Source organism: Notamacropus eugenii, chromosome 1, assembly GCF_028372415.1.
Source record: "Notamacropus eugenii isolate mMacEug1 chromosome 1, mMacEug1.pri_v2, whole genome shotgun sequence".
Taxonomy (NCBI): Eukaryota; Metazoa; Chordata; class Mammalia; order Diprotodontia; family Macropodidae; genus Notamacropus; species Notamacropus eugenii.
In genome coordinates this window covers 530,090,148-530,104,544 of record NC_092872.1, presented here as the reverse complement: position 1 = coordinate 530,104,544, position 14,397 = coordinate 530,090,148, and the positions used below count along the sequence as shown (strand labels likewise).

The following is a 14,397-nucleotide window of genomic DNA, read 5'->3' as shown; positions in this document are numbered from 1 at the left end:
CTTTTGCCAGTGGTTCTCCAGGCACCACCTTAGGGTGGTACGTAGGGCAGGAGGAAGAAGATCAAATCTAGAAGGCTGTATTTATTGGCCTTTACTGCTAGAGGGGGAGTTTTATGAGCAAGTTCCTTCTGCTACAGGATGAACCCTGGGTACTCAAGAGTCAGTGTAGCTTCAGCCTAAGGGTACAATTTTTCTCCCTTGAAGAATGTTGGACAAGTACAATGCAAGAGGCAGGAAAAGCATTTGAGTACTCACAATGATGAATTCTTTTTGAAGTGGTCTAGTGGACAGAGGGCTAGACTTAGAATCAGGAAAACCTGAGTTCAAATCCTGCCCCAGACTTTTACTCTGTGTGATTCTGGGAAAGTCACTCAATTTTTCTCTACCTTACCTTCCCCATCTATAAAATGGGGATAATAGAAGCACCTAATTCCCAAGGCTATTGTGAGGGTCAAATCAGATATGTATAGTATTTCACAAATCTTAAAGAGCTATAAGTGTTATTGTTATTTTTACCAAGTTTTATAACATTGCTAGTGTCTTGTCCCTCCCTTAATACCAAGTATTAATTTTATAAGTTTTGTATTTAATGATCTCTGATCATGTTGTCAGTCTCCCATCTCTAACCCCAAAATGGAAGCTCTTTGATGATAGTGGCTGTTTTGCTTTGTCTTTGAATCTCCAACACCTAAAAATTAAGAGCCTGGCTAGGCTGGTAGACTTTTAATAAATTCTTGTTGAATGCATGGATGGATGGATGGATGTTATGTTCTCTAAGAGAACATAAGGCCCCTGCGGGCAGGCACTGTTTCTTTTTTGCCTCTCTATCCTTTGTGCCTAGCACAGTATCTGATGCTTTGGAGGCACTTAATAAACGCTTACTGTTTTTGTCATTTTTTTCTAGTAATTTCTCATATCATTTCAACTATAGTAGAACACTTGTAGGTGGAGGAACTAATTTGACAAAAAAATATATTTTTTCAACAATACTAAAAGGTTACAAAGGGACAGTCCATTATTAGGAAAAATATACAAATAACTGAAATTCTTAGATTAATATGTTTTGGAGTCAATCTCTCTCCAATTGTTGATTACAAAGAGAGATAGAACTGACAGTCCAGGTGCTTGCCTTGGGGGTATCCTGGAACACTTAACCCAGATGGATAGGAATAAGTCACCCTACTTGTCTCAAGGTTCAAAGAGATACCAGATCCATTCGCTAATCCCTTTTAGATACTCCTGAGAGTTGTCCCCTCAAAGAGACAGTATTAAGAAGGGTAAAGGCCAAGTGACAAAAATTATACAACAAATTATTGAAACGTAATCATCTTTATTGATCCAGGGAGAAGAATGTTGATTTGAAGACTTGGTTATGTCCCTCTATACCCTGCAAGGCCCTCACCTCTGGCCATGTTTGTTCTTCCCAGGGATGGTTTCCTAGAACAGCTTGGGTTGTGGTCACTGCAAGAAAAAAATAACATCAGTGTTTTAGTAGAAGTTAGCAAGATCTCCCATCATGCAGCCTCTGCTCTCTCAGCTTGACCTCTTTGGTGTCCTTGACCCATTACATCACAATCATTCTCATTTCTCATACTTACCATGCTCCTCGTTACTTATGAAAACTCCATCTACCTATGAAGGACCTTCTCAAATATCATCTCTTCTAGGAAGCTTTTCCTTACTGCTCCAGTCTCACGGATTTCCCTCCTCTCTGAATTTCTAGTTTGGTTTAGTAGCAATAACAGACTAAGAAAGCTGGGTTCCAGTCTTAGCTTTGCTCCTTCTACCTCTAGAACCTTGAGCAATCTCTATCAGTGCAACTATCCCTTCTAAGTAGTGAGTTTCCCCATCAGTTTCAATATATCATGGGTCAGCATAAGAAATTAAACTTGTAGACAGCACATAATAGTCAGCACATGACAGAAGAAATTAAGAAACCCAGAAATGCATAAAATATGTGCAATACTATAAGCATCCCACAAAAGAAAAAGAAAAAATTTAGACTTCATCTCTGAGAAGGGAAAAGGTCAACAATTTTTAAGAGAATTCTCCAGATCAAGGGGGTACCACACCCCTAGCCCCACAACATGGAAGGGATGATTGTACTGTCATCTTTAAAATAGTAATAACATACTTGTACTGTGTACCTCATGAGGTTGTTTCTGGGACTATTGTGAAATGTCATATGCTATAATGTGATTTAATGCAAGTTGCCATAGTAGTACTGTGTACCTTAACACATAACTACATGTAATCATATTACTAAAGAATTTATCCACTACATCACATAAATCCTAGTATACCCATCATTTTTATCCCCTTTAGAGATATACATGACCGGAGGTTACACAGGTGAATGACACACCCTGCCCTATGTGCCAGGCAGGCAGAGTATAACAGCCACAGGTACTTTGATCCCCTTTAGAAATGAGCACAGTACCTGGATCATAACTCAATATTGATACAACACTAGCTTATCCCCGTTTGTAATTTCAACCCATCAGAATTTCTCGTTATGAAAATTTGTTTTTAAAAGCATAAGCAATAGATCTCAGCAATAAAATGATCTAAGACAGTTCCAAAAGACTCATGTCTAAAGATGCTAACCACATCCATAGAAAGAACTGTTGGATTCTGAATGCAGATCAAAGCATACCATTTTCACTTTTGGTTTTGGTTTTTTTAACTTTTCCCTTTTGTTCTGCTTCTTTTTTCACATGACTAATGTGGAAATGTTTCCATACTTGGAAATGTTTCCATACTTGTATATATATAACCTATCAGTTTTCTTGCTGTCTTGGGGAGAGGGAAGGGGAAGAGAAAAATTTGGAAATCGAAATATTATAAAAATCAAAGTTGGAAACTATCTTTACATGTAATTGGAAAAAACCAAAATATTATTTACAAAAAAATGAAAATAAAAGTTTAAGGGAGCCTGAGCTCAGTATCAGGCCTATTATGTATGGTGCATATGTATGTCTTATATGTAATAGTAAACTCTTTTTGCTACATTTTCCTAAGCCTGATTTATTAGAGTGATGCTCTAATGAAGATTTTTCCCTTCCACAACATCTGTCACTATTCGTTCATGTCTTGTCTCCCCAACCAGATGGCAAGGACTGGGTCTTGTACATCTAATTATTTTTTTCCTTTTGAAATCAGTGATCATTAACAAACACAAAGATTTGAATATATAAAGATAAAAAAATTATATAAGAAACTGAATTTCTGTCATATAAAGTTTGTATCTATCTTGATATATGTATATATGTACATGTAATTGTGTTTGTTCTTCATTTTCAAAGAGAACCATAACATCATGATGACATGATTTGCACTTGACTTTGTTTTGAGTGAGGGAGGGCTGTGCAAGGGCACCAACCTCACTTTCTTCTCCTGAGCCATCTGCATCCAGTGACCTGATATTCATCAGGATGACTGGAGATAACCCAGGATGCAATGGGAGAAGTTGGCCTCTTTGGTCTTGGGCCTATTGAGGTACTCACTTAGGGTGAGATGAGGGAGTGTATAGGCCTGTTTAAGAAGTAGTCAGGGAGTGACCCCTTTAATGAGCAAAAGACAAATAATTAAATCAAGCTGGAAGGGAAGGGCAACAGTTACAATTAATAATCACTCTTTAGTCAGGAGGGGTCCAGGAAATAGCCGTTAAGCGGAATTTGGGCAGGGACACAATGCACTGTCTAAGGGCTTCAAGTGCAGTAGGTTTAAGGTTTCAGGTCAGGAAGGGAAAAGACAACAGAGGAGAGGATAGGAGAGGGCAGGACAGGAGAGCAAAGAAAAGCAAAGCAAACCAGTAAGCCCCAAATTAACAGGGTATTCTGTTATGCAAGCTAATGCATACCAGAATGTACATATAGTGTGTATATATTAAATATATAATGTAACATTTATTAACGTTATCAATTAATTATATAATATTTATAAAACACGTGTTAATACAAATTATATAAATTAATATAAACATATTAAGACTTGGGAGGGAACTCCATGTATAATATATACTCCATATATAACATATAAAATTTAACAAACTCATAACAAAACTGCTTTTTGTTTGTATCCTTTTCAGTCCTTCTTTTGTTTTCTTCTAAAAATGTTTTATCGATGCTTTGTTTTTATGCCAGAGAGAGACGTATTCTATGACTAGAGGCAGCCAAGCTGCAGTGGATAGTTGTCCAAGGAGCCAGGAAGATGTGGGTTTAGGTTCTGTCTGTGTGACCCCAGGCAAGTCGTGACCTCTCAGCGCTCTAGACAACCCTCTTAGAAGTTGCAGAGAAGGTACTGGCCTAAGTTCATAAAGAGTGTTTCTTAAGACATTGAGATCATAAGTCTCATCCATGCCACTAACCATGAGCCTTTTCTTTCTTCCTCAGCTCCAAAAGAAGCCTTCTCTGTGAATACTTAAATAACTCCATCTCAGAGAAAGAAATTGAACAAGTCTTCAATGAACTCCCTAGGAAAAAATCTCCAGGACCAGATGGATTTACAAGTGAATTCAATCAAACATTTAAAGAACAGTTAATTCCAATACTACATAGACTATTTGGAAAAATTGGTGGAGTCCTACCAAATTCTTTTTATGATAAAAATATGGTTCTGATAACTAAACCAGGAAGAGCCAAAACAGAGAAAGAAAATTATAGACCAATTTCTCTAATGAATATAGATGCAAAAATTTTAAATATTAGTAAAAATAATACAGCAACTTATTATAAGAATAATACATTATAATCAGGTAGGATTTATACCAAGATGGCAGGATTGATTCAATATTAGCAAAACTATCAGTATTATTGAGCATAGCAACAACAAAACTAACAGAAACCATAATTATCTCAACAGATGGAGAAAAAAACTTTTGACAAAATACAACACCCATTCCTATTGAACACACTAGAGAGCTTAGGATGGAATTTTCTATAAAATAATACACAGTATCTACCTAAAACCATATCAGCAAGCATTATATGTAATGGGGATAAGCTAGATGCACTTCCAGCAAGATCAAGGGTGAAACAAGGATGTCCATTATCACCACTGTTATTCAATATGGTACTAGAAATGTTAGCTGTAGCGATAAGAAAAAGAAATTGAAGGAATTAGAATAGGCAAAGAAGAAACTAAGTAATCATTCTTTGCAGATGATATGATGACATACTTAGAGAATCCCAGAGTATCAAGTAAAAAACTACTTGAAATAATAAACAACTTTGGCAAAGTTGCAGTTTACAAAATAAACCCACATAAATAATTTACATTTCTATATATTACTAACAAAGTTGAACAGCAAGAGAGAGAAAGAGAAATCTCATTTAAAACTATGGTAAACACTATAAAATATCTGCCTGTCAAAACAAACCCAGGGACTATATAAACACAATTACAAAACACTTTTCAGACAAATAAAGTCAGATCTAAGTAAGTGGAAAAACATCAGTTGCTCATGGGTTAGACCAAGCCAATATAACAAAAATGACAATTCTACCTAAATTAATTTACTTATTCCATGCCATACCAATTAACCTACCAGATAATTATTTTCTAGAGCTACAAAAAATGGTATCAAAATTCATCTGGAAGAACAAAAAGTCCAGGTCTCAAAATTGTATTATAAAGCAGCAATCTTCAAAACCACTTGGTACTGGCTAAGAAACAGAGGGGTAGACCAGTGGAATAGGTTAGGTACTCAAGACACAGTAGTCAATGAATATGGCAATCTACTGTTTAATAAACCCAGGACCCCAGCTTTTGGGATAAGAACTCACTGTTTGATAAAAATTGCTGGGAAAACTGGATAACAGCATGGCAGAAACTGTGCACATACCAACACCTGACACTGTACACAAGAATAAAGTCCAACTGGATACATGATCTAGGTATAGTGATACCATAAACAAATTAGGAGATCAAGGAATAGTTTGTCAGATTTATGGTGAATAGAGAAATTTTGGACCAAAGAAGAGATAGAGAACATTATGAAGTGCAAAATGGATAATTTTGATTATATTAAATTGAAGTTTTTGCGCAAACAAACCCAATACAACCAAGATCAGGAGGGAAGCCAAAAACTGGGAAAGAATTTTTGCAACTAGTGTCTGTGATAAAGGCCTCATTTCTAAAATATATAGAGAACTGTGTCAAATGTACAAGAATATAAGTCATTCCCCAAATGATAAATGGTCAAAGGATACAAAACACTTTTTTGCACAAATAAAGTCAGATCTAAGTAAGTGGAAAAACATCAGTTGCTCATGGGTGGACTGAGCTAATATAATAAAAATGACAATTCTACCTAAATTAATTTACTTATTTGGTGCCATACTAATCAAACTACTAGTAAATTATTTTCTAGAACTAGAAAAAATAATATCAAAATTCATCTGGAAGAACAAAATATCTAAAATATCAAGGGAATTAGAGAAACCTTCTCTAGTAATTGATTTATATAGACCACCAACACATTGTTCAGGTCTGAGAATATATATCTCACCCTGCATCATTAATCCATCATCATTTCTCTGCCAAGAGATGGGAGATGTATTTCACCATTAGACATTTAAAATCATCTTTATTTGCCTTTTTAGACAGAGTTCTGAGGTCTTTAATTGGCCAAACAATTATGACCTATAGGAATATCTTTACAATTCTTCTCATCTCCTACAATTCAATTTAGCAAACATTTGTTAAGTGCCTACTATGTGCCAGGCACTGCGTTAAGCACTGAAGATACGAAAAGAGGCAAAAACAAAGTTATTGCCCTTAAGCGGCTTATAATATAAAGGAGGAGCCATAGAAACAAATATATACAAAATAAGTTATATATAGGAGAAGAGAAAATAATTAAAAGAAGGAAAGAACTGGAAATACGAGGAGTTTGGGTAGATTTCCTATAAAAGTTATAATTTTAGTTGGGACTTGAAGCCAGTGAGGTCAGTAGTTGGAAGCATGGGAAAGAAAATGTTCCAAGTATAGGGAATAGTCATAGAAATGTCCATTGCTGAGAAATAGAGTATCTTGTTTGTTCAACAGTCAGGAGGCCAATGTCATGAAATGAAGAATATCTGACAAGAGGAAGGTCTAAAAAGATTGGAAAAGGAGGGGGCTAGGTTATGAAGGACTTTAAATGCCAAATAGAACATTTTGCATTTGCTCCAGGAGGCAACAGGAATCCTCAGGGTTTATTCAGTAGGGAGGGTGACATGACCAGATTTTCATTTTTGTAAAATCACTTTAGTGGTTGAATGGAGAATGGATTGGAGTAGGGAGAGGTTTGAAGAAGGCAGACTCACCAGCATGCTATTGCCCTAATCAATTCATGAGGTGATGAAAACCTGAATTAATCATTTAATTCATGCATACATGATGGGGCATAGGAAGTGATCTAGCAAAAGAGACTGAGAAGGAATGGCCCAAGAAGTAGGAGAACCAATAGAAAGCAGAATCATGAAAACTCAGGGAAGAGAAAATATCCAGGAGGAGAATCAATAGTGCCAAATGCTTCCAAGTGGTCAAGGAGGATTAAAAACTGAAACAAGGGCAACTGAAAACTAATTTCAATGATTTTGGTGCAGTCCTGGCTGAAGGCAAAGGCAGAGACTAATGACCTCAAGTCCCTACTTTCTTCACAAGAATAACACCAAATAACTGCTTTTCCTTTCTCTTAATGGCTTGACCCTAATGATGATGATTGCACTGCCACTGTGTACTGATAGGGCATGAGTTTTACAGGAGCATGGTGTAGTAGAAAGACCATGAGAGTCACTGTACTTGAGTTTGATGGCTCCAACACTTAAAAGTTGAATGAAGTTTGCTGTAAGAAATATTGGTTTTAGAGGTTTTAGAGAAACCTGAGAAGACATACATGAACTGATGTGAAGTGAAGTGAGCAGAACCAGGAGAACAATATTGTAAAGAGAAACAACTCTGAAAGACTTAGGAACTCTGATCAACACAGTGGCTATCACAATTCCAGCAGACTCATGAGCATGGGAGCTTTGACCTGCTTCATTTCCAGGCTGTGACAGTCTGCACCCTCCATAGGCAGTCTGTTGGCTCACCACACTGATGCCAGATTTAGTGTAGCCACCAGATCAGCTTAATCTGCTTCAGCTCATAGCTCCTGAGCTCAAGCGATCCATCAGCCTTAGTTTCCCCTGTAGCAGGGATTATAGGTGAGCTCCGTCAGACCCAATCTCCCTAGACCTTCTTCACATTAACAGTTTCTAGCCATGTCTCCCCATTTTGTACTTATCAAATTGCTTTTTTAATCCTAGGTATAGTTCAAGTGATTTTAGAGATGTTAGAATCACAGAATCATAGCAATGGCACAGAGAAGGAATGGAATAGAATGGAAAACAGAAACAAGATTTAAGAGATACCTGCATTCAAATACTACCCTACACTATCATTACCTGTGTGCTTATGGGAAATCAAAGGAAGCTGAGCAAGGTAGCTATAGAGAGGCAAAGCAGAATGACTTACCAAAAATAAGTAAAGCCCTGCTTTGGAGCCCCTAGCAACTGGACTCCCAGCATAGCAGGCAGATCATTTATCATGGTTGCTCACCACAAGAATTATTCACCAGTTAAAAATATAAATGGCAGAAAATAAAAGACTTTGCTTCTAACAAGCATTGAGTTAAAGGGGAGTTTTGCAGTGACCCATAGAGAGTGCATTATGTCTTGGTGTCTGTAAATAACACCTCTGAAGAGACAAAGTGCAGGCTGGGTCCTCTGCAATAATAGAAGACAAACACCTCTTTACTCTCCAAATTATAGGGTTCCCTGAAAAACTGGTTAAAGGTTCAAAAATAATCCACCAAAATGGGGAACTCTCATCCGTGATGGGCTTGGGCAGTGTATCCATCACTGCTGACAGCTAAAGTAGAGGCTTCAGAAGAGAGACGGATTTGAGAACTGAACTGGTTAAGAAGTTGTCTGGAATTTTCAAATGGCATTGAGTGCACCTAATAAGGACTGTAAAAAAATGTATTTGCCTGGTACCTTGTGAATCTAATCAAGAGAACGTTAAATGGAAAAGGGAGGGAGAACATTTGTCTATGTATAGGGGTCACAGAGGGTAGCAGGTACAACCTAGGAAGAATATCAGTAGAGAGCTGATAATTTAAAAGAAAAAAAAACCAACTTCCAAAAATATAGTCAGTGAAACCCAAAACCTCAGATACAGAAATGCACAAAACTACATGGGTAATAGGCAAGGCCAAGCAGAGATTCTAGGACAAGAAACCAAATTTGACCACATAGGAATTCCTGAAACTTGGAAAGAGAATAGTTTAACAAACAAATTCAATTAAGGTTTTAAAAAATAGATTTCTGTATCTTGTGCCTACATATCCCACTGAATCCTTTCCACTCTTCCCTCAAAGAATGCCATCCCCTACTCTCAAAGAACTTTAAAAAGAGCAACAACATGATGGGGGCGGAGGGTGGGACTGGAATCAGCAAATCTGGTCAATATATTTAAAAAACAAAAAAAGTCTGATAATAGATGCAATGTTTGATACACACCTAGAAAGGAAGGGGTAGGGAGAGGCAATTTCTCACATCTTTTCTTTGGAGACAACCTTGGTCATGATTTCAGGACATTCAATACCAAGTTGTCTTGTTGTTCTTTCCATTTACACTGCAACAGTCATTTTTGTATATTGTTTTCCTGGTTCTGCCTACTTCACTTTGTGTCAGTTTACATTAAGTCTTTCCATGCTTCTCTATTCTTACAGCAAAATAATATTCTGTTACATTTATGTACCACAATGTGTTTAACCATTCCCCAACCAATAGGTATCTACTTCGTTTCCAATTCTTTACTACCACAAAAAGTGCTGCTAAAAATATCTTGGACAGCTAGGTGGCACAGTGGATAGAGTGCTGGACCTGGAGCCAAGAAGATTCATCTTCTTGATTTCAAATCTGGCCTCAGAGACTTAGCTGTGTGACCCTGCACAAGTCATGTAATCCTGTTTAGCCTCAGTTTCCTCATCTGTGATGATCTGGAGGAGGAAACCACTTCAGTATCTTTGCCAAGAAAACCCCAAATGGGGTCATGAAGACTTGACTAAACAACAACACAACTGTCTTGGTGTATGTAGAACCTTTGTTTTTGTCATTTACCTATTGGGGTCATGTGCCTAACAATGGAATCTTCTAGTCAAAAGATATAGCCACTTTAATGTCCATTTATTTGCATTATTCCAAATTGCTTTCTAAAATGATGAAATAAATTCACAATAGCTTTACCATCAATGCATTAGGGTACCTGTATTTAGATAACTCCTCCAAAATGGATAATTCTCTTTTTTTGAGGAGTTAACAATCACTTGAATCAAGCACATGTATCATTCCTTTAACAAAGCACATATATCATTCACCTAGTTCAGGGGAGTCAGCACCCTGAACTTCAAAGAAAATACAGAGAAATCAAAGATCAACAGACATGGCTTCCTCTGCCCGAATTCAGACAGTACAGTTCCAACTATCTGCCCATAGTTACTAGACAGCGAAGTACAACATCTGGGTTCTCAAAACTGGGGGTGAGAGGGGTCTTAAAGCAGCTTCCCAGAGTCTTCATCTACACAAACAAACACTTCTAGTCAGTAAGCCCCCCAAAATGGATAATTCTTGTGTTTAGTAGTCTCATTTTTGACATTTTTCTGGGTGTGACATGAAACCTCAGAGGTATCTTTGTTTGAACAACTCTAATTTCTCTATTAATGATATGAACAAAACAAAGATTTCAAAAAAGTTCAAGATTTTTAATGACTAGCAAAGATGTGAAGATACTAATTGTTAAGAAACATGTATTAAAGATAGCGATAAGGGCGTGTAAGTGGGTATGAAGATAAAACAATACCATATTCTTGATTGTTAGATGTCAGCCTGAATGAGCTGAATACATCATCTGAATAGGTGAATGAGGAGGGGGTATTCCTGTCAGGCATATGTTGAACCAAATGTTCCTGAGGTCTCTTCCAACTCAGGTTTGAAGACTTCATAATTCTGCAAGGCAGCTATAGTATTTTTGGAGGCGTATTGGATTTGGAGTCAGAAGACCTGAATTTGAATACTGGCTTCATTATTTGCTAGTCATATGACCTTGAAGGGGAAGACATTTAACCCCTTTGGGTCCCAGTTTGCAAACCTATAAAATCATGAGTTTGAACTATATCTCTTCCATTTCAAAGTCTTATGATCATTCAGCCTTCATAAAGTGATAGGGAACTCCCCAATTACCAAGGCAGTCCATTCCCCTTCAGGGCAGCTTTAATTGTTGCAAAATTTTTTTCCCTTATATTGGAACCAAAGATCAAAACTGGGGATTTACAGTACTTTCACCACAGGAAGTCTAACCAATGTGCTGGATTACAGCTTTCAACTCCTATATCACTAACTGCTTACTGGACATCTCCAATGAGAGATTTGTTCCTTAAGTAGCTCAAATTCCACATTCCAAAATGAAGCTCATCATTTCTGTCAAATCTACTTCTCCCTAACATCCCCATTTCTGTCAAGGGCACCACCATCCTTCCAGACACCCATGTTCAAAACCTTATGATCCTCAGCTCCCTTCTCTCCCTCACTCCATACATCTAGTCAGTTGCCATTGGTTAGATCTATACATTATCTTCCCATCCTTCCTCTTCCCCCCATTCATGCTACAGCTTTTTTCATCATATTATTCTTTCTTTATTTCCCAGGCAGGGTGCTACCTATATAAGATGACTTGAGAGGCAAAAGTCACCAACTTTGCATTTATCCTCTATCATCATGAGTCTGCTTTTGGTTTGAAATTGTTAACCCTTCCGGAAAGGGCAACTAGGTGGCACAATGAATAGAGTGCCAGGTCTGGAATGAGGAAGACTCATCTTGTGGATTCAAATCTGGCCTCACACACTTACTTGCTGTCTGGGCAAGTCACTTAACCCTGTTTGCCTCAGTTCCTCATCTGTAAGATGAGCTGGAGAAGGAAATGACAAACCACTCCAGGGTCTTTGCCAAGAAAACCCCAAAATGGGGTCATGAAGAGTCAGACATGACTGAAAGGAATGAAAACAACACCACCTTTCCGGTTAGGCATAGCTTCCAACATGCCTTTGTTTGCAATTCAACAGTTGTACCTGAAAGGTACAATTTAATCCTTTACTACCTATCAGTACATTAGCAGAGGTTACTTTTATCAGTTGCCTGACAAACACTGTGATTCTGACTGGAATAAAGCACTGGTACCATGGTATCCAACTATTCCCAGCATGAGAACCCCTTCTTAGCATAAAAAGTTGGGGTACCTCTTCCCTCATAGTATATATCTATTACTATCCATTCATTGAGAATATACAGAAAGGTGATTCTAGCATCCATGTAGATTTGAGAGACATAATGGATAAAGGGAGACAGTAAGATGATCATTACATGAATATACATGACAGTCAACTCATTCCTGCCTTTGGAGGAGACCTACCAAGGTAGTAATCATGAGGACAAACCCTTTTAGGCTTTTGCCTGGAGTTGTGTTTGGATTTGGATAGAAAGTCTGTAAGAGTTGGAGTTCAGAAGACCTGACTACAATTTTTGCCTCTGACTCATTTCAGTCATATGACCATGGGCAAGTCACTTGTCCTTTTCTGACCTGAGCAACTATTTAAGGCTCTAAGTTTCAGCATCAATAGAGGTCTTTCCACCCTGAGAATTTCCCAATACCAATGAAATCATAGGTCCATCCTAGTGAGGAAAAATACATGCATGCACAAACCATCATTTATTCCATCTACAGAAGATATCTCTGCTCATCAATTGTGCTTGGGTTGCATGAGCAAGGGACTGGTACTGATTCACAGCTTTCAGAGTACGGAAGTGTTAACCTCTGATTCTTCTCCTGGTCTCATCATATTTTCCTCTAGCAGTTTTGTCCTATCCACTTCTAGTTTCTTGTTTGCTGGGAAACCAGATAATCTAGCTTGTTAGGTAAACCCCGTTTGCTAAATAAAAGTTAAAAGTTTCACTACCTCCAGTCATTTTATTTTATTGGAGATAAATATCAAAATGGTGGTTCTGCTATCAATTCACTGATCACAGACAGGAAATATCTACTCTCTGGACTGTAATTTTTCCATCTATAAAATGAGGGATATTAATTCTAAGTTTAGAAGCTCTAAAAAAAGATTAGAATGCTAAGCTTGGGAGTTACACAAAAAGACGGCTAAATGGTCTGGAAAGAGGCTGAAACAGGGCATCTCTAATGGTAAATGGGTAACAGAGATAATAGAAAGTGAAGAGAGGCCAGTAAAGGGGACTCAGAAATCTAGCTTCCTCTCCTTTATTTCTATGGCTATAGTCCATCTTAATTCTCTTTATCAGAGGTCAGAAACTCATCCCTCATTAAGAGCATTTCTTTGAATGCCTTTATTTTAGAGATGACGAAATCAAGGGCCATAAAGGTGAGGTGACTTGCTCAAAGTCCCTCAACAATCGGATGACAGAGCTGAGACCAGAGGCCAGGTCTCCTTTCCCAGGCCAGGACTCTTTCTGGGGCAACACCCAGATTCAGGCGCACTCAATGCACTCAACCTCCAACATACAAGCACACACAATGTAGCTCCCTGTCCTTGTGGGCATACTCTAATAAGGACCCAGCTAGAGACAGCCTCAATGTAGTGGTGACCTGGATTCAAATCTTGCTCTTGACACAACTTGGCTCTATGACCCTAGCTGGATAAGTTGCCCAGCCCCTCGATGCCTCCAAACAGTTCTCTAAGACTAAATTGCAAGGCAGGTGTCTGAACTGGTAGAGTGAGTTTCCTATATCAAAGAAATCACAGTTCTAGATTTAAAAAAAAAAAAAAAAGACAAACAACCAAATCTGGACCACAGAAATATCCTTAGTATAGAACTAAACTGACCCTGAGGAAAATCAGAACAAATCGCAATGACCCACTGAAGCATTTGGAGTCAGATAATCCAAGTTCAAATCCTGTCTCTGCTCCTTACTCCTCATGTGACCATGAGCAAGTCACCAACTCCTCTGAGCCTCAGCTCAGTCTCATCTATATAATGAGAAGTGTTGGACTAGATGACTCTCAGGCCCCTTCTAGGCCTAGATCTATGAGTCTATGGCCCTGGGTCATCCTGGATTTCTTATGCAACAGTCATTAAGAGAGAGAGAGAGAGAAAGGGAAATTATCCCCATTTACTGATGGTGGTAACAAAGCCTATAATTAGTAAAACTAAAGATTGATCCCAGATTTCCTGATCCCTGAGGTGCAATGTTCCTTCCATCAAAAACACAAGGCCTCTTTGATCCAATGATTTGCCATTACAGATCAATGGGAGATTGCTTGTTTTCCTCTTGTCTAAGACAACTGTC

The 14,397-nt window shown here is 38.0% G+C and overlaps 1 protein-coding gene across 2 annotated transcripts in view; it reads right to left on the bottom strand.

The window, feature by feature from the left end:
• PLB1 (phospholipase B1) overlaps positions 1–14,397 on the bottom strand; it is a 227,650-nt gene that overhangs the window by 179,287 nt on the left and 33,966 nt on the right. For both annotated transcript variants that reach the window (XM_072634072.1, XM_072634073.1), the window contains exon 3: positions 1,403–1,461. In XM_072634072.1, coding sequence (XP_072490173.1) covers positions 1,403–1,461 — 59 coding nt within the window. The remainder of the gene's footprint in view (positions 1–1,402; positions 1,462–14,397) is intronic.